The sequence below is a fragment of the Pteronotus mesoamericanus genome, unplaced genomic scaffold (assembly GCF_021234165.1).
Source record: "Pteronotus mesoamericanus isolate MK-2021 breed Mesoamerican mustached bat unplaced genomic scaffold, CSHL_Meso_final contig_134, whole genome shotgun sequence".
Lineage (NCBI taxonomy): Eukaryota > Metazoa > Chordata > Mammalia > Chiroptera > Mormoopidae > Pteronotus > Pteronotus mesoamericanus.
In genome coordinates this window covers 4,887,358-4,909,744 of record NW_026555061.1, presented here as the reverse complement: position 1 = coordinate 4,909,744, position 22,387 = coordinate 4,887,358, and the positions used below count along the sequence as shown (strand labels likewise).

Genomic DNA, 22,387 nt, shown 5'->3' with positions numbered 1-22,387 from the left:
GGTGACCGGGCCGGCCCTTTCTCGGGCCCTGACTGTACGTGACCCATCCAGGGTGGCCGGCCTGGGCAGCTCAGCAGCTGATGGTCTCTCAGGACTGTTGTGCACCTGGTGGCATCTCTGTGCGGGGGAGTGAGGTGGCCCCGGGTGCTCTGTGTGAGAGGACGGCTGCAGCTCGTTTGGGAATGAGGTCGGGCTGGGCCAGCCCGCGCTGTGTCAGGACCGACTGCCCGCTCGGGCCAGCTGCGTGTGGCCAGTGGTGGTGGGCGGAGCGGAGCGGGCGTGCTGGGGGCTGGGGCCGGCTCTGTGGACCGGAGAGGCAGACGGTGCAGAGGCTTGGCCGGGACTGGTGAGCGCCCGGGGTCTGGGAGACCTTCCCCTCTGTCCCGGAGCCCAGGGGCTCCTGGCAGAGGAGGAAGGAGCTGGCCGACCCGTGGAGGGGCCGTGAGGGCAGGACATGAGTGGCTCTGCATGTGGCTGCCAGAGGCTGGGCCGGTGTGGCCTTCCCCAGAGGGTGTGACCGCCGAGCGGACCTGAGCCACCTGTGGCGGACGAGAAGCACCGGAGGTGACAGAGAGGGTCTCTGCCGGTGCGGTGGGAGGACTCGGAGGACTGATGGCAGGCTTTCGTGTTTTCTCCTTAACAGCAGGTTTCAGTTCATCCGTTTTTCAGAATGTTACCACTTGCTTGCTCATCTGTGACTCACCATAGCCCTTTGAGCATCTTTTCCACTCTGTCCCCAGCCTCTGTCCGCTGAGTTAGCTCTAGGAGTGGCAGGAGGACTCCTTTCAGGGTCTTATTGATCGACCCCTGGTGGGGTCCAGGATACATCCATGCCGATGGCTCTGCTGGGAACGTTTTAACGTTTCCAACATGAGGAGGTGGAGGTAGGTAGAAATAATCAGAGTGGCAGGTGATCCTTCTCAGCAGGACAGGAGCTAGGAGGACGTGACAGGCAGACAGGCGTGGGCCTGCTGTATTTACTCAGAGCGACACTGGTGGGTGACCCTTTAACAATGGCCAGAGCAGCAGCGCCCCAAACCTTAGTGCCCATGGCGAGGACGGAGGCCAGTTGCACACGTGGACGAGGCGCCACCTGCAGGGACCGCGGTGCCGCCTGCAGCCTCTTGAATCCTGAAGACAAAACTTGTCCCATGTCCTTGGGGTTTGCAGCCCCAACCCCACCTTGTGTGGCTCAGCTCCCGGGGGCTCTGCCTTCACCTGCAGAGAGTGGTTTCCATCCTCCGTGTGGTTTGAGGCCATGGGCCCCTTTCCTTGCTCTGAGCTGGGCAGATCAGGGACACTGGCGTCTTAGTCCATGAAGCAAGACTAGTTCTTTCCCCAGGGCAGATGGCAGAGATGTTTTGGGGACTGGGGATGAACCCTGCGGCAGGGTTCTTGGGGCCTTCCTGGTCCCCCAAGCGGAGTTGTGGCTCTGGGTGTATCTCAGCCACCCTGTGTGTGTGAAGCTCCTGGTGGTATCTCAGGAGCAAGTCCTGGTCCCGTGCTTTTCCCAAATCTGCCTCCTTTCTGAGATGTTGGGACAAAAGTCTCGTCCGCTGGGTGTGCCAGCCCCGCCCGAGGCAGGGTGCAGGTTGTGAACACCCCACTCGGGCCGTCAGCTCCCCGCGTCTTTTGCTGCAGAACTCCCGGCCCATGCTCATCAGCGTGGTGGAGGACTGCGAGTACACCTTCGCCTGGCCCACTGCAGCCGCCTGTCCTGTGAGGAGCAGCGTGCACGGGGACTGCCAAGTCACCAACCCTGCCACAGGTGAGACGCCGCCAGCCACCAGCCCCACGCAGTGGGGGACCCTGCCAGCCCCCAGCCCCGCACAGGGAGGGCCCTGGGCAGCAGGGCCCCGTGGCAGCAGCCTCGGCCTGTACGTGCATCCGGCCTGTTCTCTGGGACCGGTCCCGTCCTGGGCCTCCTCACGCTCCCCGGAGAGGAGACCACGGTCCCCCTGCCAGTGTGCCCCCTGGCACACCTGGCTCCGTGGGTGCCATCACACGAGCTCTCAGCTTGCAGAGGTGGTTACAGGCAGCCTTCCTGGTATCTGCTAGGTTAATCTGGGATGTGTCACGGAGTCTCTGTGCTGGGAAGTGGGCAGTGCAGGTGACGGAGCAGCCATGGGGCCCCCTGTGTCACCCGGGAGTCCCAGTGGCCGCAGGGGTCTGGCTCCGGAGCGGGAGGGCACAGTGAGCCGCTGCCGTCTGGGGAAGGATGGGCCGTGGCACAAGCTGGGGCTCTGGCGGCCGTGTGGTGCAGGCTGCCGGTCAGGAGCAGTCGAGGGCTGTGTCCGTGAGGGGCAGGGTTTCTTGGTGAGAAGTCAGAGATCCCAACGGCCGGTGTGCTCCGTGGGCGAGAGCGCTGGTGATGGGTCCCCTGCATCTCAGCCCCGTGGAGTCACTGTATCCCGTCCCCTTGCAGGACACCTGTTTGATCTGAACTCTCTGAGTGGCAGAGCTGGACACACGGCTGCTTACAGCGAGAAGGGGCTTGTCTACATCAGCATCTGTGGGGAGAACGAGAACTGCCCGCCTGGCGTGGGTGAGTGTGTGGCTTCCTGCCGGCCATCTGTCCCCCGTCCCTGGGGCCATCTCTGCGTCCCCGCAGCCATGGCGTCAGCAAGCAGCTGAGGTCGCACGCCGTCCTCTCCTGCGTTGGGCAGCTCATGTGGGCGGATACATGGCCACGGGATGGAATAGGAGACATGTAACGTTTGCTGAGACCACCTTGGACACTCAGAATTGTGGGCGTCAGCTGTGAATTTGAAAGTCTGGGTTTGCAGGAAGTTCTCAGAAAGTCAGTCGTTGGAATCGCTGTGTGTGTTTCCTCCTCCCGCCACCTCCCGGTGCAGGCGCCTGCTTCGGGCAGACCAGGATCAGTGTGGGCAGGGCGAGCAAGAGGCTCACCTACATGGACCAGGTCTTGCAGCTGGTGTACGAGGACGGGTCTCTTTGTCCTTCGAAGTCTGGCCTGAGGTACAAGAGTGTCATCAGCTTCGTGTGCAGGCCCGAGGCCGGGCCCACCAACAGGCCCATGCTCATCTCCCTGGACAAGCAGACGTGCACGCTCTTCTTCTCCTGGCACACGCCTCTGGCCTGCGAGCAGGTGGTGAGTTGGGGGCTGGGGCCGGGGGGCGTCTGAGGCGTGCGTGGGTGCCCCCGGAGCCCAGGTGCACCCGGCTGTCATCTCCGGGGCACGAAGGCCACTCGGCCCCTGCAGACGCCCGGGCGTCTCACCCACCTCCGATGGTCCAGGTGACCGTCGGGGACAGGAGTCTGCCCTTCATGCTTTTTGTTGCTGCTGCTCAGCTTTTAAATTCTCGTGGGCGACTGCACAGTGGCCAGACACGTCTCACTGCCGACTCCAGTGAGGTGTCCCCTCTCTCACAGGCGGAGTGCTCCGTGAAGAACGGGAGCACCATCATCGACTTGTCTCCCCTCATCCACCGCACTGGGGGCTACGAGGCGTACGACGAGAGTGAGGACGATTCCACCGACACCAGCCCGGACTTCTACATCAACATCTGCCAGCCGCTGAATCCCATGCACGGGGTGCCTTGTCCCGCTGGGGCCGCTGTGTGCAAGGTGCCCGTGGATGGACCCCCCATAGTAAGTGTGGGGCATCCAAAGCTGGAAGCTGTTTTTGCAAGATTTTTTTTTAAGGTTTTATTTGTATTTAGAGAGATGGAAAAGGAGGGAGAGAAATATCATTGTGTGGTTGCCTCTCAAGCGCCCCCTGGTGGGGGACCTGGTGGCCCACAACCCAGGCATGTGCCCTGACTGGGAATTGAACAGGTGACCCTTTGCTGTGCTGTCCAGCGCTCAGGCCTCTGAGCCACACAGGCCGGGGCAGATTTTTAACCGTACACCTGCATGCTGTGTTTTGTGCTTTCACTGGAGAGTTACTCGGGCAGAACGAGTGGAGAAGGGACCCGGGACTATGGTGCTCTGAGAGGCCACAGGGAAGAGTGATGGACGCTGTCAGCTGACTGGGGCAGCCCAAGGGGGTGTGTGCTGTGGAAGGACAGGTGAACACACGTGTGTCGTGTTAGGCCCAGGGTTGGCCCCGAGGGAGAGATTTTTATGTGAAGTACAAGAAAGAACATTGGCCGAGCCCGGTTTCTGTGAAGTGCACATCTCGCATCATTAACATGCTTGTGATGTGCGTGATAATGCTAACATGCTTAGTGAACGAGTGATAATGAAGGACCAAAGCGGCTTTGCTAATAGCTAAATCTTCAGCCTTGAAAGCTTTGGTTTTTATACTAGCGTTTATCAGTGCAGATTTGGGTCTTCAAAACTTGTTTTCATGAGTTACATGCACGTTTTGTCAAATCCCTGGCAGGTTTTGTTATTTGAAATGCATCTCAAAAGTGGTGTATTTTGTGAGCTCTGTCCTGAGGTAGCTGGATGTCCTTTTAAAAGGTGGGCACTGACTGTGGCTTCGTCAGGCGCAGGCAGGGAAACGGGCCGCGAGGTGGCTAACGAGCTGCGTCCGCGTGGGCGAGCCAGGGCGTGGTGGGCGCCCTTCCGAGCCCACCTGCGCGGCAGCGCTGCGGGTTGGGGCCCTGATGGGCTTCGCCTTCGGAACGGCTCGCTCTTCTGTATTTCGTTGCCTGGCTCCCCTTTTTCAGGTTCTAAAAAGTAGTAAATCCTCTCATTGGAGCGGGTGTTGCAGTGCTGCGGCCTGAGCGCGCCCTGGCGAGTGTTCCAGCTTCGTTCTCACACGCACTCGTCGCGCGCACGTGTGCCAGCCCCGGCCGTTCGCCTGTCTGTCCGCCGTGTGCCCATTTCCCCTGAGACATGGGCCGAGCGGTGAACAGTGGCGGAGAGCAAGGCCTCGCGCCCCTGGAGGCCGGGCCAGGCACCCCACCCCCCACCCCGCTGAGTGAGCAGGCAGTGCTGGTGGGACGGTTGGCGTGGGGTGCACGCGGGCGCCCTGCCTGCCGCTCTCGGGCCCCAGAGGACGCACAGCGTTCTCGGTTGACTGGAGAGAGAAGGGCCAGGAGCCTGGAGCCTGTGAAATTTCTGTGGGTAGAGAGAGAGCCATTATTACTAACTGTTGGATTAAAACTGATAACCCCCGAAGCACTGAATTTTCTCTGTCTGAACGTCAGGACTTGCCAAGTGAGTTGCTATTAAACCAGTTTCCTTCGGTGCTGCTCATTTGTGAGACAGATGAGGTGTAATTTTTGCAATTGTGTATTAACCTGGGGAATAGTGAACATCCTGAAATAGCGTATACATTTTCCTTTGTCTAGGATATTGGCCGGGTCGCAGGACCACCAATCCTCAACCCTGTGGCTAATGAAGTTTACTTGAATTTTGAAAGCAGCACCCCTTGCCTAGCGGACAGGCACTTCAACTACACCTCGCTGATCGCCTTCCATTGCAAGAGGGGCGTGAGCATGGTAAGTGTGCGGCGTGTACTGGTCGCCTTCTGCTGCGGGGGCTTGAGCAGGGTGAGCATGTGGCACGTTTCCGGCTGGAAGCTGAGGCGTGTGTGAACAAGCCTGAGCTGGAGCCCACGGAGCCGTCTCAGAGCCGAGGACGCCCCTCACCGTGTCCCCCGCTGAGGAGGGCGCGCGGACTCTGCCCAGCAGACTGCGCTCTGGGTTGTCATGGACGGGGGGAAATAAAGTAAGCCGTCTCAGACGCTGCTCTGTCTGCCAGGAGAGGGGCTGGCACTTCATTCTAGTGGGGAAGGCCCCGAGCCTCTGTGTCCAGTGGCTTTTATTGAAAGGGTTATCAGTGGGGCCAGGTAGTAGGACTGGACAGGTCATCTCATTACAGCAGGGTGTTAATATTTACAGAGAAGAGCTGATGTTGAGGAAAACAAATGGCAGGAACATACCGGTTTACATGGGTCCCAGAGGAGATAAAGTAAACATAAGAGCGCCAAAGGGTTTAGGGTCAGGATCTGTGAACGATGTAAATCTCCTTCCCAGCATGAGCTTGTTATCATAGCTTTTGAGGGGAAAACCAAGCATGCTTCAAAGAATTTACCTCTAGGCCCGATTTCCTCCGGGAACCGCCTGAGCCAGGCGGGCGATCAAAGCTGCCAAGAGATAAGGGGGCTTCTTTCAGATAGAATGAGGACTCTCGCCGTATCAAAGCCGAGGGGTGAGGGTTTTTTGCCCTTTCTCCGTGTCCCCCAAGTTCTTCCCTGATGCCCATGCGGCTGTGCCTGTCTTAGGTTGCCCCTGCCATCAAGGGTTTTTACCCGTCTTCAACTACCCAGCCATCCTCCGGGGCCAAGCAGGGCGATGTGAGGGAGGCGGGGGCTGCGCCCCTGCCAGGGGGACAGGTTTTGTCTCCTCAGTGGCCTGTTTTCCCAAGGCCTCCTTACTTATTAGCTCCAGCCTTCTCGCCTGTCGGTGGGGCTAAAGTTCCTGAAACCAGATGGGACGTTTCCCAACACCCCGCGGAGCACACGGGCCATCTGTCGTGCATGGGAACAATGTAGTGAATGAACTCAGCAGTGAGCAAGCCCGCCCTGGGTTAACAGGGCGGGTTTTGCATGCAGCGGTGACTAAATTTAAAGACACGAACAGCCTGGGTATAGGACTGGCATTTAGCTTGGCCTCCCAATGTATACAGTGGTCATAACTTTTTCTTTTTTTCAACCAAAACATTGGTGATTGATTCTTACTGGGAAACTTGACAGCCTTTCAGCAGCTAAAGTCCCCTCAAATTCAGAGGTTGGCAAACAAAAGGAGACCTGGAATCAAAACAGGTCCAACAAAGCCGTTCGTTTGACCTCTAAGGAGGCTGCTGATTTCTGTTCTACATGCAATTTAAAAAATATCTTGTTACAGAGCCTTTGCATATGTTTTCTCTTGACCCCCTCTGCGACTGAGAGACACATCAGGGGGCCACGGCCCCCACTTCTCGTGACTCGGGACAGCTGGAGTCGGGGGGAGCCGCACGGCCCTGCGGAGGCAGCCGGTCCCCGCCCGCTGCTGTGGGCCAAGGGCTCGGCCCTGGGTGCTGGCTCCTCACCCGCTTAGCTGAGCTCCTGCCGCCCTGAGGCCCAGGGCAGAGCCAGTCCTCGGCAGGAATGGGCTGCGGCTGCCTGTGGACACGTGTGTCCAGCCCAACGTGACCATGCATCATGCTGCAGGGACGCTAACGGGCTTGGTGATGGGACCCTGTGTGTGTGATGTAATTAGACACGCACAGGGGTGGCCAAAAAAGTAGGTTTACAGTTCTGAGTACACAGAACAGTTTATTCCTATGTTACTTATTAGTTATCGTATTTCCCACACAAACAACCGTAAGCCCCTTCCTGCTCGCCCTGGTAGAGCCCAGCTGCCTCGTCCTAGGAGGCCAGGGGGTGGGCTCCAGTTCCCCGACGTGTTCCGCCCCGTCAGTGAGGCGACATCCAATCCCTGGGCCGACAGCAGGCTTGTGAGGGAGAGGGCTGCCTGGTCTGGTGCTGGTGGTGGCAGGAAGGGGCCCGGCAGCCGCTGAGAGGGGAGGAGCAGGCCTCCCTGCGGACAGGCCGAGAGGACCTCAGAGCTGAGGGGCGCGCCGCGCGTGCCAGGGCTGGGGGCGGCGGCGGCGGCGGTGCTGTGCAGGCATGGGTGCCATGCGCGGCCAGCCCCCGTTGGCTCTTCCTGCGCGGGGTGTGGGAGGTCCCCGAGGAGCGCCGGGCCATCCCACCCGGAGAGAGACTGAGGGGTGCACATGGCACTTCAAGAGGGAGCGGGCTCTCACACTGAGTGTTTATTCCAGCTTTGGAAAGATTCAAAAGCCGCTTTCTTGCCCTGTGGTTTTTATCTTTAGTGGCAATAACGTCTTGCACTTGAGTTTCTAGAAAAAAAGATTCTGAGCAGTAATGAAAAATAAAACTCCCAGCCAGTCTCCTCGCCTGGCTCTGTGTCTGCGGCCGAGCAGAAGTAGAGGCACGGGCTCGAGCGCCTTGGCCTGTGCGCCGGCTGGCGTGGGGCCTCGCCTTTGGCGCAAATGCCCTCAGGGTCTGGAAGTGGCGCCGAGGGTGCTGCTTGTGAGTGTGTCAGTGTGCTTGCCCCTCCTTCGCAACAGCGGGGGTGCAGTTCCACAGGCTTCTCTGTCACGGTATTTAAAGATCGCTGCCTTTCTTCAGCAGGTCACCCAGACACCTGGTGGCCTGCGGCTGCGGCCAGGTCCCCTCTCCTGGGAGCAGGAAGGGCCTAGCCCCGCCAGGCATGTCCCTGCCACTCGCAGGGCTGGTGGGCGGGCCGGGGGGCGTGCATGACCCATGGGGGTCGCCACGGCCTGCTCGTCTCCCACACAGGGGACGCCCGAGCTGCTCAGGACCAGCGACTGTGACTTCGTGTTTGAGTGGGCGACCCCGCTCGTCTGCCCAGACGAGGTGAAGACCGACGGCTGCTCCCTGATGGACGAGCAGCTGTACTACAGCTTCAACCTGTCCAGCCTTTCCAAGAGCACCTTCAAGGTAACCCCGCCACCTGGGCCGGGGCCTCGGGGGCGGGAGCACGCAGCAGCCTCGGCTCCTTCTCGTGTGCACTGTGTTTTAGCCAGCGTGACGTCTGGGACCACCGAAGGCCGCGTGGCCACCGAGGCAGTGCGTGGAGGGGGGCGGTCTTCCGACGGGGTCAGCCTGGCGGGGCGCTGGGGTGTGCGGCTAACCTGCCACAGCTGACAGTGGAGGTGCGCCTCCTGGTTCGGGGTTTTCCAGTAGGCGTGTGTGAGGGTTACGTGACCCTGCGGGGTGGCCTGGGGGCCTTCTCATGGCGGGGAGGACCAGGAGGCGGCTCGCGGTGCACCATGACCGTGCCCCCAGGGGAGGGCAGGCCGGGCCGTGTGTATGCGCCCCCAGGAGGGGCAGGGGAGGAGCAGGCCGGGCCTGGGGTGCAGGGAGCGGGCGGGAAGGCGGGGGCTGGGGCGAGCCCTGACCCCCAGTGCAGGCACCGCCCTGCTTCCCGCACACGCCGCCCCCTCTGCCGTGGCGACGCTCCCCCTAGAGGGAGAGACCCCCTCACAGTTGCATGCGGTGTCACCCTTCCAGGTGACTCGAGACTCACGCACCTACAGCGTGGGGGTGTGCACGGCGGCGGCAGGCCTGGACGAGGGGGGCTGTAAGGACGGAGGCGTCTGTCTGCTCTCCGGGAGCAAGGGGGTGTCTTTCGGACGGCTGGCGTCTATGAGACTGGATTATAGGCACCAGGATGAAGCCGTCATTTTAAGTTACGCCAATGGAGACAGCTGCCCTCCAGGTAACGCTCCGCAGCGGGTACGCTGACGGTCCTTGTAAACGTGGCGTGCGACCAGCAGCCGGGGAGAGCTGGGGAGCGAAGCTGCAGGTCCCCCCAGTGCCGAGACCGTGGCCTGGACCACGGACGTTACATCCTGACAGCCCGCGGAGCGTGTGCTCAGGCCTTGAGACTCGTACTGGGCTGTGAACCGCTTGTCGCCAGTGGCGGGGAGGGAGGCCTGCTGGTCCTCAAGGTGCTCTGGGGACCCCTTTGGTAGGAGATCCTCAACGAGCAGCCCTAGGTCGCCGGTTGCCCCACCGGCCAATGTCGCGCGGGCAGTCAGGGCCACGCCAACCTTCTCTTTCCAGAAACGGAGGAAGGCGACCCCTGTGTGTTCCCCTTCACCTTCAAGGGAAAGAGCTACGACCAGTGTGTCCTGGAGAACAGGGTGAGGCTCTGGTGCGCCACCACTGCCAACTACGACCGGGACCACGAGTGGGGCTTTTGCAGACAGTGTAAGTAGCAGGCTCTGCGTCCGGGCGCGGCCGCGGCCGCTGCAGCGGGCGGCACGCCCTCGGGGCGCACCTCACGGGGCGCTTAGACCTCTGTGGCTCTGCGAGTTAATGGCGGCACCTTGGTGGTGCACAACTTTTTTCTGTGTCCGGGCTGTTTTTCATAAAGAAAGGACATTTTTAATTCGTTTGTGGGATGTGTTGCGTAGCCACATATGCTGACCACAGCAGGGTGGACAGGCATGTGCTGGGCGGTCAGCAGGGCATGCTCAGTAGCTGAGAGACGTGTGTCCCTGCCAGTTTTCAACTGTGGCGATAGAGATTCCTGCCTCAGCAAAATGAGCGCTCGGCACAGGCCTGCCGGGTGGCGAGCAAACGGTCGGGAACGGCGGTGGGCTCCTCCGCGGCGGGCCCGGGCGGGGGGCTGGGGCTCACGGTGAGCCTGCCTGTGCCCCCGTGGTGCTCACACACCAGCGACATGAGAGAACCCTACAGTGTGTCCCTACAAGCTGATGTGACCTCCCAAGGAAAGCAAGAGGAGATAAATGCGTTAAAAAGAGTTTAGTTCTTGTACAAGTTCAGGGAACAGAATGACTCACAGTAAGGAGTTATAAATGTTACATTTGCTCTAGTTTTGTTTTGAAGCTTATTGTGAAAGTGCTTCTTTCCTCGTCTGTTGGATGACATTCCAACATTTCCAGGTCATTGCGAGGATCTTATTGTTACTTGGCTTTTTATTTTTAACCTTTGGTGCATTACTCAAGTTTAAACACTTGTCTTTGGGGAATTGTGCTGGTGCCGTGGGGTGATAGGAAACCCAGTAGGAGACATCGGGTCTATTTAGGGATAAGACGCATGGGCAGGAAACGAAGGGGTCTGGCTGGGGCAGGAGGGGTGGCCGGGGAGGAGCTTGCGGACAGCACGGGACACAGGCTGTGTGTGGTCTGACGGCCTCCCTGCCGCCCCCAGCAAACAGCCACCGCATGTCGGCCATCATCTTCAAGTGCGACGAGGACGCTGACATCGGCAGGCCCCAGGTCTTCAGTGAGACGCGCGGGTGTGAGGTGACATTCGAGTGGAAGACGAAAGTGGTCTGCCCCCCGAAGAAGATGGAGTGCAAGTTCGTCCAGAAGCACAGGACCTACGACTTGCGGCTGCTGTCCTCTCTCACCGGGTCCTGGTTCTTTGTCCACCAAGGAGCCTCGTGAGTACCTCCGCCGCTCGCCAGCTGCGTCCTACGCTCCGGAAGCGGAGCCTGACGTGCGTGCAGTCGGGGGGGCCCCAGAGGGCCGCCTCCAGGTGCTCAGGCGGGGCTGCCTGGTAAACCGGAAGCCTGCACAGCCTGGGGGCCGCTGTGCTCCTGGGAGCAGCCCAGGGGGTCCGGGTGGGAGGTCAGAGGCAGAGGTGCGCAGGGCCCTGAGGCGCCTGTGGTCGGTGGTGGCCTGGCCCTGTTAGGCTCGATTTGGTCTGTGTGGGTGGGGGTGGCTGTCCGTGCTGGCTTCCTGGGCGGCAAGGCCCTTTGCTCAGCTCCGTGGCGTGAGCCCTAGGCCTGTGCTGGCCGCCCCAGGTGTAGGGTGCCGCTCCCCCGCAGGCACCCTTCATCCTTCAGCATTCACCTCAGGGGGCGTGGACTTGGGGGACTCGTCACCTTTCGGGTGAACAGTGCACTAGGGTTTGAGCTGCTGCCTGTTCCAACTCAGCACCCCCCTCCTCCCGCCGCCCGACCACACGCGTCTCAGGGTTCGCCCCGGCCCGCCTGCAGGAAGTGTGCGCTGTCCGGCCTTCACAGGAAGAGCTGTTTGCGTGCTGCCTCCAGCTGCCACAGGCTCCCGGGTGGCCAGGGTGGTGGCTGCTTCTGAGTGCGGCGGGAAAAGCTGCTGCCCTGGGGGAGTCGGGACCCAGGCTGACCCCTCGCCGCCTCTGTCGCTTCCCAGGTACTACATCAACCTGTGCCAGAAAGTACATAAGGGGCCTCTGGACTGCTCGGACAGAGCCAGCATTTGCAGAAAGACCACGTCTGGGGAGGTGCAGGTGCTGGGGCTGGTTCACACGCAGAAGCTGGACGTCGTGGGTAAGCCCGGGTCCTGGCCGTGGGGCGGCTGCGGGTCTGAGTGTGGGGCCGAGGTGTTCCCGAGTGACGTGGAGGCGCAGCACAGACCTGCAGTGAGACCTCCAGAGGCTGTTCCCACAACGGGTGCTCGGGCCTTCCGGCAGCCCGTGGGTCTCTAAGGGCTACTGTGCAGCCTCTCAGAGGGTCCAGGAGGAAGGAGGGTCCCTCCGAATCTGTGCTCTGGCGGGGGGGTCGCCAGGTACGTGTGCAAGCGTGCATTCGGGAAAGCCGGACAGTTACACGGGAACTTGGTAAAGGCCATGGAGGAGCGCTTTTTCTGTAATGTCTTAACAGTTTGGGAAACAATAAGCTCTTTTCATTAACGTTCATGGAAAATGCCCGCCTAGCAGCTGGTGTTGAGTGTGGAAGTCCGCCTTGCGCTACGGGAAGGAGGCAGGCGGGGCTTTCTCAGCTGAGGAGCAGCTGGGGCGTGTTGGGGGGTCCAGGAAGGAGGACACACGCACCTTTGCCCGCTAGACAGGACTGGGGTCCTCGTGCCGCCCTGATCGAACTGCGGGGGCCGGACTTGGCTCGCAGCCGGTGCCCTGGGGAAGGGCCATTCTGGGGAGCTGCTGTCAGCCTTGACGAGAATCCCGCTGGTTGCGGGATTGAGGGGAGACGCGCCCCGCAGGCAGGGGTGCATGGGCTCCCCTGCCCACGATCAACCCCCTGTGGGGCCTGCAGCTCCTGCCGCCACGTCGGCTGCTTATGGGGCTCGGGCGGAGGGCAGCTCGTCCTGCAACCTTGTGGGTGCAGGTGGCCAGTGGGCGGTCTCCCTCCACCTCCCCTGGCCCCGAGGGAGACGAGGGTGTTTGCGGCTTTGCTGAAGGCTGAGCTCGCAGTAACCTCCTGGTCCCCGACACACCTCCTGAGGACAGTCCCAGTGACCACCCCCGTTCATTTAGGGGCGCCCCCGTGGGGGGAGGAGGGATGGCCTCCCTCCCAGGACCCAGCATGTATCCACAGCGGAGCTTTAGGTGTGTGTGGCCCCCACAGCCTCCTCGGGTGGGGTGGGGTGGGTTCCCGCTGGGGGCTGCTATAGTTCGGCCCACGCCCGTTTGGTTCTGTACTCCAGCAGTTAGAGGATTGCTCTTTAAGGCAGCGGAACGTTAACAGAGATAACACAGAAGCCCCATATTTAAAACATTACCAGCAGGCGCGGCTTCAAGTGTGCCGAGGGCTGAGGGCCTGGGCGTCGCCGGCACTGTCGGGTGGTGGGGCACTAGGCGGCCGTGCCACCAGGAGAGCCCCGGGGAAGCTGGACCTGCTGCCTACACTGTCTCCTCTGCATCTCCTGCCTCTTTCGTGCATGTGGAATCGGGCCGGAGGGGGGCGGTCCTGAGACCTTGCCCTGTGCCCCCAGAGCCACCATCTGTCCCTCGAGCAGGAGCGCGCAGGCCAGCCCCGGGCAGCTGCTCGCAGTGGCTCAGCCCCAGAGCAGGCTGACCGGCCTCTCGCTTTTCGCTCAGACCCTGCACGTGAGGCATCTCAGCCGTCGCTTTCACCAGGTCATTTTCAGGAGCAGGCAGAGCTCAGTGTGGAGCCGAAAGACCCAAGAAAGCCAGAGCCGTTCTGTCTCTGGCGTAGCCTTTGCAGGGCGGAGTCCAGTGCCCGCCCTGCTGCTGGGAGGCTCCAATTGGGGGCATGTCAGGAACACGCCTAAAACGACACAGGAATTGTCCAGAATGCATGGCGATGCGGCCTGCTATTCCCTGAGGTCCGCTCTGTGCGCTCAGTGTGCTGGCGGCGCTCTCCGGGTGCCCCCGGAGCCGGCGGGTCTGGGTGACATCCCGGTCCCCCGCGTGTAGGGACCGAGGCTTGGCGGGTCGTGACTGGGGTCATGAACCTGAGGAGCAGGCAGCTGGACGCGAGCCGGGCCTCTTGCTGGCCCAGCCACGATGGCCCAGCAATGCGTGCGCACAGCGCCAAGCCCCTCTTCAGTCCTGGTCCTCAGGAGAGATTCTGACTTCTGACGTTGAGGGTGTTTGTAATGCCCTGGAGGTAACTTATGTCCCCTTGATCATTCGTGTGTTTCAGATGACAAAGTCATTGTAACGTATTCAAAAGGTGATCCGTGTGGTAAAAACAAGACCATGTCCAGCGTCATAGAGCTGACCTGCGCCCAGACGGTGGGCAGGCCTGCCTTCAAGAGGTGAGAGGGCTGGGAGGGTGTGGGGGCGTGTCCGAACTTCTTTCCGCTTTGCCTGTGGGGTTTGTGGCTGCAGAGCGGGGCGAGGGCGTTGGGGGTCATGATCGGGACAGGCAGGTGCTAGCCTTAGGGCCTGGGCTGGGGCAGGGCTGCTCCCACAGGGAACGTGTGTGGGGTCAGTTTCTAGACGAACGCCACCACCTAAAGCAGCATTTAACTGGCTTCCATGTTTGAAAGTCAGGACCAAAGGGGTATCAACAGGTGGCAGCCAAGGCCTGTGTGCAAGTGGCCTGTCTGGGACCCATGGGCAGGTGGGACCGGCCCCTGGGATGCTCCTGGAACTTACTAGAATGCTTCAGGCAGTTCTGCATCTGGTGTGAGGGCGAGTTTGGCCAACAGGGGGAGCATGTGAGCCGCTTTTTGTGAGTGAGGGATTCTGTCCAGAGCTGGGCTGGAAAAAGGGCAGGAATTGTCCATGGGCTTCATCCATTTGTGAGACTAAGACACTTGTCAAATAAAAATTCAAAAATCCAGGAGCAAATTTTCCCCCAGCTTTTACATGTTGCACGGTTTCTAAGTTTAAAAAACTGTATTAAACCCTTGCCTGCGTTTTCATCTTGTCCATGGACCAGCTGGCCCTTTTCCTGTTATGGTCTGGAGAAAAGGGAACAAAGTGGTCATCCCGGCCCATCACGGGGAGGGCAGGCGGTGGGGCTGCGTGGGGCCCGCGGCCCCTGCGGGCGGCTGGGCGGCTGGCCGGGCGGCTGGCCGGCCGGAGCCCCCGCACAGCCCGGGTCTGCTGGGCGTGACCGCGTCTCCACGCCCCCACCCCCTTCCAGGTTTGACAGGGACAGCTGCACTTACTACTTCAGCTGGGACTCACGGGCTGCCTGTGCCGTGAAGCCGCAGGAGGTGCGGATGGTGAACGGGACCGTCACCAATCCTGTCAACGGCAAGAGCGCCAACCTCAGAGACATTTATTTTAAGTAAGTGCAGCGTTTTTCTTGGAGCCTGCGACAGATTCCACCCAAACCAGCGGCTTGGGCCGTGCCCCGGCGGGAGCGCTGGGAGGGACAGGCTGTGCGCCTTGGTTACTGTTTCTAGGGAGTCGGCATGTTTCACTTCAGCTGAGGGAAAGCGTTGCTCAGCTGCTGAGTTTTAACGCCAAAGATGGTGAATTCTCTTGAGTGTAAAAATAAAGTCGCCACTCCCCCCTCACTTTCTGATAAGCCCAGGCATCGAAGCCAGAACCTTTTGACACGTTTTGATTGGGATTCTATGGGTTTGTCAGCTTCTGAAAAACCAGCCAGTTCCTTGGCAGTGTCACAGGGATGGTTCTTGGGGTCGAGGGGCCGAGGTGGCTGGCTGTGCCCAGGGCAGGGTGAGGCGCGTGGGCTGCTGGACAGCCAGGGAAGGTGCTTTGCTCAGAGCGCGGGCAGGGGGACGGCGGGGACGATGGGGATGGAAGGCGGCACCTGCCGGAGCCTCGCACGCTCACGGACGCGCTGCCCCAGGCCGGGAGAACGCGTCCTGCGGCCCCACGCTCGCTCCCGGGGCTGAGGGGCTGCAGGGTACAGCGTCCTTACGGGGTTGCCAGCGTCATTGCCCTCTTGTCCTCGTCTTCAGGCTATTCAGTGCCTCTGGGGACATAAGGACAAATGGGGACAAGTACCTGTACGAGATCCAGCTTTCTTCCATCACAAACTCCCAAAACCCAGCCTGCTCCGGGGCCAACATATGCCAGGTCAAAATGAACGACCAGCACTTCAGTAGGAAAGTCGGAACTTCCAATAAAACCAAGTACTACATTCAAGGTAATTGCTTTTTTCCGTTGTTGTTCCATGTTTAACGTCCTCGAAAAAAGAACTGGAAAGTGTTCAGGAACTAGCCGCCTTCCATTGATGTCTCAGATGCAGTTTAAGGCAAAGGCCCTGGGCTGCTTCCTGCCCTGCAGGTGCCTGTCCGTGTGAATCGGGCAGCCCGGGCCCCAAGCCCCCCCTCCCCACCCCCGCCGTGCGTGCCCCTGTGTCCCCCCCCACTCCCCGCAGCTCCCTGGCCTGCGGGGGGAGGGGCCGAGTCCGTATGCGGCCCCTTCGCTCTCGCCACCGGCCACCAGTGTGCGGGCCCCCATCCCCGCCCTCCCGTCCCGTAGTTCACTAGAAGGACTCGGGGGGCTCCCTGAGAGCAGTTACGGTTTATTACGGCAGAGGGGCAGCGATTAAGATCAGCCCAGGGAAGAGGCACGTGGGGCAGGTTCAGGAGGCAGCCGACGCGCCCTGCCGTTCGCTCCTGTGGGATCAGTGCGGTAGCAGGCGCTGAGGCTCGCCCGCTGGGAGCTCCCTACCCTCGGGGCCAGGGCTTTGATGGGGGCTGCAGCGCATAGGGTGGGTGGGTGGGTTGGCGGGTTGGCTGGTTTGGTTGGGTTGATGGCTTGTTGGTTGGTTGGTTGGTTGGTTGGCTAGCTGCCTTGGTTGGGTGATTGGTTGGTTGATTGGCTGGTTGGTTGATTGGCTGATGGTTGGGTGGCTGGCTGGCTCACTGGCTGGCTGGTTGCTCATTTCGTGGATCTCAGTCTCCAGGGAGGCTGACGCCTTGTGGCCAGCTGACTCCAAATCATAGTATTAGCTGAAGACAAAAGCCAGATGGCCTTCAGGGCCTGGTGCAGGTTTTCTGCTCACGGAGTGAAGGGAGGGGCTCTGTAACGTGCGTCCCGTGGCCTGTTAGGAGGCACACAGGGGGCATTTGATGAAGGACCTTTGCACCCGACTGAAAGTCGCAAACTTTTCATGGACTCCAAAAAGATAGACTCGGCCTGTGTTGAAAAGGTGGTGGTAACGCTGCTGTGACTGTGTCCCCTTCCTTCCTGACAGATGGTGACCTAGATGTGGTGTTCACCTCATCCTCTAAGTGTGGAAAAGACAAGACCAAAACCGTTTCTTCCACCATCTTCTTCCACTGTGATCCTTTGGTGAAGGAGGGGATCCCCGAGTTCAGCCACGAGACGGCTGACTGCCAGTACCTCTTCTCCTGGTACACCTCTGCCGTGTGTCCCCTGGGGTGAGTGCCGGGTCCGGGACAGCAGGGCTCGCTGTCGGCCACCTTCCTCTTCGGCTGAACGCTTCGCGCCGTACCCCCGCTCCCTCTCTGAAAACTGAGCTCACGCATAAGTCCATGTGCGCGTTTGCTGCCCAGTGTTTCCTTGCAGGAAATACTCAAGCGTCAGCACAATGCAGAGCAGTGATGGGGTGAACCCCACATGGCCGGCTCCCAGCGTCAGTGCCCGTCCACAGCGTGTCCTCGGTCCACTTGTATCGCCCCCGCCCCCGCCCAGTGGCATCGGCTTCTGCGCCCCGGGCTCTGGGTGCCTCTCTTTCTCGTGTCTTCATGTCAGTGTGTCCCTGCGGTGGGGAGGTGGGCAGACTTTGTTTCATCTTTGTTCCCAGAATTCTTTTATTCGTGTTCTAGTACAAGTTGTTAACGTGGTAAATGGCACTTTAACTTGAGCGAAGTGTTTTCTTCGTTTGAATGAAGACTTACCTTACTGATTGTAAAAATCAGCTGGAGGCCTGGTTTCCGTGGAAACGACGTTTCTGCCCTGAGGTCCTTCGGGTGAGGCGAGGGAGGTCCCAGCCTCCAGTGGCCTCGGGGACCTGCCTGTCCCCACCGCGGTTCCTTGGCCCAGCCGCGCTGTCACGGTTAGAGCCCCTCTTCCAAAACAAGGTGTTCTGAGTGGCTTTCCTCTTGGCTTTGTTTTCTGTTGCATCCCCGTCACTGTCTCGCAGAAGCTTCTTGCTCTGTGTCCAGAGCCGTGGATCAGGAGACAAACACGTTCTGGCTGGGTCAGCGCTGTCCTCAGCCCCCGCAAAAGGGACCTGCAGGCAGCGGGAAGCAAGGGCAGGGCCCACCGGCGGGTGCCCCGTCACGCCCTGGGGCCCTCTGACCAGCAGCCGGTTTACTCTCTGTGGTTGCTGGTGCAGCTGGGAAAAGAAAGGTCAGCCTTGTCCTACATTTTCCAGGCATGTGGATGTGACGCAGGTCTCAACAAGTTTCTAAACGCTGGCGTAAAGGACGTACGTGGTGCAACCACGTTAGGAACAGTGATAAGAAACCAGCTGAAGACTAGAAATACATTTGGAAACTAAGACATACCTCTAAGTAATTTATGGATTACAGAAGAAAGCACAAATGGAAGTGAAAAACACCCTTAGAGCCAGGGGATAGGGAACGTCTGACGTCAGCCACTGCGTGCGTCTGAGGGGGTCCTGAGTGGCCCGGTGGGTTCCGGCAACGCTGGTTTCTGGCTTTGGGGGCCGGGGCCGCAGGGGACTCACGTGGGTCTGCCATGTCGTGACACCCCCACCTTGGCAGACGTAACAGATACAGCCAAGCTGGGACTGAGCTCCGTCCTCTCTGAGGGTCTGGAGCCCAGGTCATGTGGTGCAGGCTGAGATTTGATTGCAGCAGTTACACTTACGGGGTCCAGTCGTCATTTGCCCTTCGACACCGATTTTTTTAATTAAATACCTTTCTGAATGCGTAGCCAGCAGCTTCAGCGCCCCAGCTCATCCCACGTGTGTGACCTGTGGAGTCTCCCTCTCATACCACACGGCCAGCTGTTTCTGGCCGCTGCTGTCTGCCTTCTGGGGTGGGGGGGGATTTCTGTACGTGATCCTGTTACTGTCGGGCTGGGGGCCCTGAGTGGCCCAGGGCCAGAAAGACTGGAAGTGTCAAGTCACTGAGCCAGGGCAAGTCCTCTGAGCAGAAAGGGATTCGGGGAGACGTTTCTAAGTTTGTATTAGCCGTTTTCCTTGACTGTTCGGTGTCATGGACGTGCAGTGCTTTCCTCGCACTGGCTGGGGTCGGTGAAAACTTAGCTGACCGAGCGGTTGTGTGACTCGCCCTGCCCCTGGGACTTAGACTGGACAGAGGCTGCCTGCCCTGCGCTGTGGTGTCCTGCGGACATGCCCCCACGCCCGGGAAGTGCCGAGGCCGTGTCCCACAAGGCCGTGTTGGGAGGGAGAGGCTGGAACTGGGCTGCGATGCCCCCTTATTCCCAGAGCAGAGGGCTGCGGTCCGGGAGGCACGTGCGGCCAGCCCGGCTTTGCCTCTGTGCCCTGGGAGCCCTGCGGAGGCACGGGAGCGAGCTGAGGAGGGTGGCCCTCAGTCGGCTCTCTCGCTTCCTTCGTACGGCCCGCGGGCCTGAGGCAGAGCCCGTCCGCCAGTCTCCATGTCTGGTGGGTGTCGGCTCACGTGCGGCCCTCGTGCAGTCCGAGCCGCTGCCCGAGTTGCGGGTGCCCGGGGTCCTCGCCGCAGCAGCAGGACCCCCGAGTGACCTGGCCTTCCTCCAGGGCGGGCTACGACAGCGAGGACGCTGGTGAGGACACGCAGGAGCACAAGGGGCTCTCGGAGCGGAGCCAGGCCGTCGGGGCCGTCCTCAGCCTGCTGCTGGTGGCCCTCACGGGCTGCCTGCTGACCCTGCTGCTCTACAAAAAGGAGAGACGGTGAGGAGAGGGACGTGGGCAGGCCACAAGGCCAGTGGGTCAGAACCGCAGCTGGGGTTTGGTTTTTTGGGGGCCCAGCTGGAGCCACAGCTCTAAGTGAAAACTGTGGAGTGGTCTCTGGTTGCATCAGTGTCTGCACTTCTGAGACAAGGTGTCCCTTTGACCAGAGCCGTGGAACCTGCCCCTGGTGTTCAAGGCAGGTCCCACCACTCACGTCACACGGCGACACTCTGTGTGCTCCTGCCTGGCTGGCCTGTTTTCAGGACAACTGTCTCTGAACGTCCAGAGGTGGAGAGAAAACTAAACACCTGTCAGCAGCAGACTTCCTTCTGACCTACTCTTTCCTCCCCTCCCCCTTCTTCAATAAAGTGGTCACTTATTAGGCACCTGCCCTGCGCCAGGTATAACGCTGTTGTCCTGGCTCCCCGCTCCTGGGTGCAAAGGCTTGTCACTCATCGTATGGGCCTTTCCAGTGGATTTTCAGCTACATGCGATGGAGGCATGGCGCTCAGAGCCCTGTGTGGCCATCCCGTCCCGGGGCAGAGGGGCAGGCCAGCCCCGGGCTCCTGCCCTCTCTTATCTGCCACATGAGCCAGAGGCGAGCAGAGGGTCTGGGCGAGGGCCTCTGGGGCTCAGTCACCCAGCCCCAGTGGTTGTGGGGTTCAGGAAGGCGTGGTCCCCTCACAGTTGTGTGTGACAGAGGCAAAGCAGCACAGTCTGACAACTGGCTTCAGGCCTTGTGAAACCTCTTAAGAGGTGGAGCAGGATTTGAACCCATTTCTGTCTGATGCCAGAGCGTTCCTGCCGCTGAACTGGTTTCTTACCCTGCCCTGCTGGGTTTAGTGCACCCGTCTGTGGCGGGGCGCGCTGGGGGGGCGGCGGGGGGTGCAGGCTTCTCCGCTGGAGCGGGGGGCAGCTGGTCTGGGGGGCGCCCGCCCCGCCGGTTCCGCCCGGAGTGACTGGTTTCTTACAGGGAGGTGGTGATGAGTAAACTAACCGGCTGCTGTAGACGGAGTGCAGACGTGTCCTACAAATACTCGAAGGTAATTTCCTGCCTCCCTCTCCCCCCGCGATGTCAAGCTGCGGATAAAACGTCATCACCAGCAATTCAAAATAGAAAAGGGAAAACACTCACCAGTTGCTTTTAATCCAAACACATTAGCCTTTTTCTTTCTTTTTTTTTCCCTTCAAGTTTTTCTCATCGGGGATGCAGCTGAGTTCCTTAGAGCACTTTATATTTAGGTCGCTCCTACTTTTTTGGCTATTCTAAAAAAGCGTATATGATAATGTCAGTTTCCGTGCATCTGGCATTTGGATGATTTCTTTCAGATAGATTTCCAGGAAAGAGGCATTATTTGGACCAAAGGGCGTAAATACGCTCAGGGCTCCCCATGTGTCCATCCAGACTGCTTCCTAAAAGGCTTCCTGGTTAGACGCCTACACGCGTCTGCACGGCTCCTCTTCCCGACGACTCCCGCCCCAGGCCACCGGCTCTTGTGGGAGGAGCCCGGACTCGCTGGCTCGCTCTCCTGCCCCGGGGACGCTGTCTGCCTGGTTGGGCCTTAGCAGAAGCGGGCAGTCCCAGCCCTCGCCTTCCTCTCCCTGGTGGGGACTGGGACCATGGTGGCCACGTGGGCCGGGAAAGAGGGTCCCGCTTTGCGCGGGTGGTGGGAGGGGAGCGGGGAGCAGGGAGCAGAGGGAGGTTTGGGGGGGGGGGGCTCCACGAGCTCTGCCCTGACCCTGCAGGTCAACAAGGAGGAGGAGGTGGATGAGAACGAAACGGAGTGGCTGATGGAAGAGGTCCAGGCGCCGACCCCGAGGCCCGGGAAGGAGGGGCAGGAGAACGGCCACATCACCACCAAGTCCGTGAAAGCCGAGGCCCTCACCTCCCTGCACGGGGACGACCAGGACAGCGAGGACGAGGTCCTCACCATCCCAGAGGTGCGCGTTCACTCGGGCCGAGGGGCCGGGGCGGAGAGCGCCCACCCGGCGAGAACCCCGCAGAGGAAGACGCTCCGGGACGACAGGGCAGGGCTGGTGGGCGGCGAGCAGGCGCGGAGGGCGCCCCCCAGGGCCGCGGCGGCCCCGCCGCCCGGGAGCCCCAGCGGCCTGGCTTCCTTCCACGACGACAGCGACGAGGACCTCTTGAACATCTGAGCTCCGGTGCCTCCCAGGGGACTGGGGTGGCGGCCCAGCCAGGCACCTCCAACCAAATAAGACTTCACCTTGATGATGCTTCTGTCCTGTTTGCCTTTAACAAAAACTGTTTCAAAAGGGAAGGATTTTTGTGATGGGGGAGAGGGTGAGGAGGTCCGGCACCGCTCACCCGTGGTTGACCGTGTCACGGAACGAGGCATCACTCCAGTTGCCAAAGGGCGGTGCTGGGGCCCCGGGTTTTGTCCCAAGTCCTCATTTGAAAGCGTGGCTGCCGTGCGCTTCATAACCCGCGCCCGGGCCAAGTGCATCTGGGGACAGAGGGCTCTCTATCGGAGAAAAACCCTTGCTGCTTTAGGCCCTGTAGGGTATTTGGCCATTATATTTTAGCATTTACTTCTCTCCTCCTATTTATTGACTTTGACAATTACTCAGGTTTGTGAAAAAGGAAAAAAAAAAAAAACATAACCACCCAACAGCTTCTCCCCGGCAGCAGGGGGCGCGCCAGTTCGCCTGCTGTCGAGGGGAAAGCGTCAGTGCCGGGTTGGTTCCATATGCGATTCTGAACTGGTCGATGATGTATCCTCTAAGTTAGAATACTCCACTTTGTCTCTCTTCCTCTTGGCTTTCTGTTTCCTACGGGCACACGCACGTGCGCACACACGCCCGTACAGGGGTCCCCGAGTGCCTGGGCTTCGGAGGGTTCGCCTGCTCCCTGCCTTCAGTGACGGCTGCAGCTTTTTGCATGACATCTAGAG

General features: G+C 60.3%; 1 protein-coding gene across 1 annotated transcript in view; it reads left to right on the top strand.

Annotated features, from left to right (window-relative positions):
• Positions 1-22,097, top strand: part of IGF2R (insulin like growth factor 2 receptor) — a 98,832-nt gene extending 76,735 nt beyond the window's left edge. Inside the window, exons 32-48 of the mRNA XM_054595553.1 lie at positions 1,642-1,768; positions 2,426-2,545; positions 2,856-3,112; positions 3,394-3,612; positions 5,265-5,414; positions 8,282-8,443; positions 9,017-9,224; positions 9,572-9,718; positions 10,685-10,919; positions 11,650-11,786; positions 13,863-13,977; positions 14,814-14,960; positions 15,601-15,788; positions 16,845-17,031; positions 19,323-19,475; positions 20,449-20,518; positions 21,222-22,097. Of these exons, the coding sequence (XP_054451528.1) occupies positions 1,642-1,768; positions 2,426-2,545; positions 2,856-3,112; positions 3,394-3,612; positions 5,265-5,414; positions 8,282-8,443; positions 9,017-9,224; positions 9,572-9,718; positions 10,685-10,919; positions 11,650-11,786; positions 13,863-13,977; positions 14,814-14,960; positions 15,601-15,788; positions 16,845-17,031; positions 19,323-19,475; positions 20,449-20,518; positions 21,222-21,632 (3,033 nt within the window). The 3' untranslated portion in view covers positions 21,633-22,097. The remainder of the gene's footprint in view (positions 1-1,641; positions 1,769-2,425; positions 2,546-2,855; positions 3,113-3,393; positions 3,613-5,264; positions 5,415-8,281; positions 8,444-9,016; positions 9,225-9,571; positions 9,719-10,684; positions 10,920-11,649; positions 11,787-13,862; positions 13,978-14,813; positions 14,961-15,600; positions 15,789-16,844; positions 17,032-19,322; positions 19,476-20,448; positions 20,519-21,221) is intronic.
• The last annotated feature ends 290 nt before the right edge of the window (positions 22,098-22,387 follow it).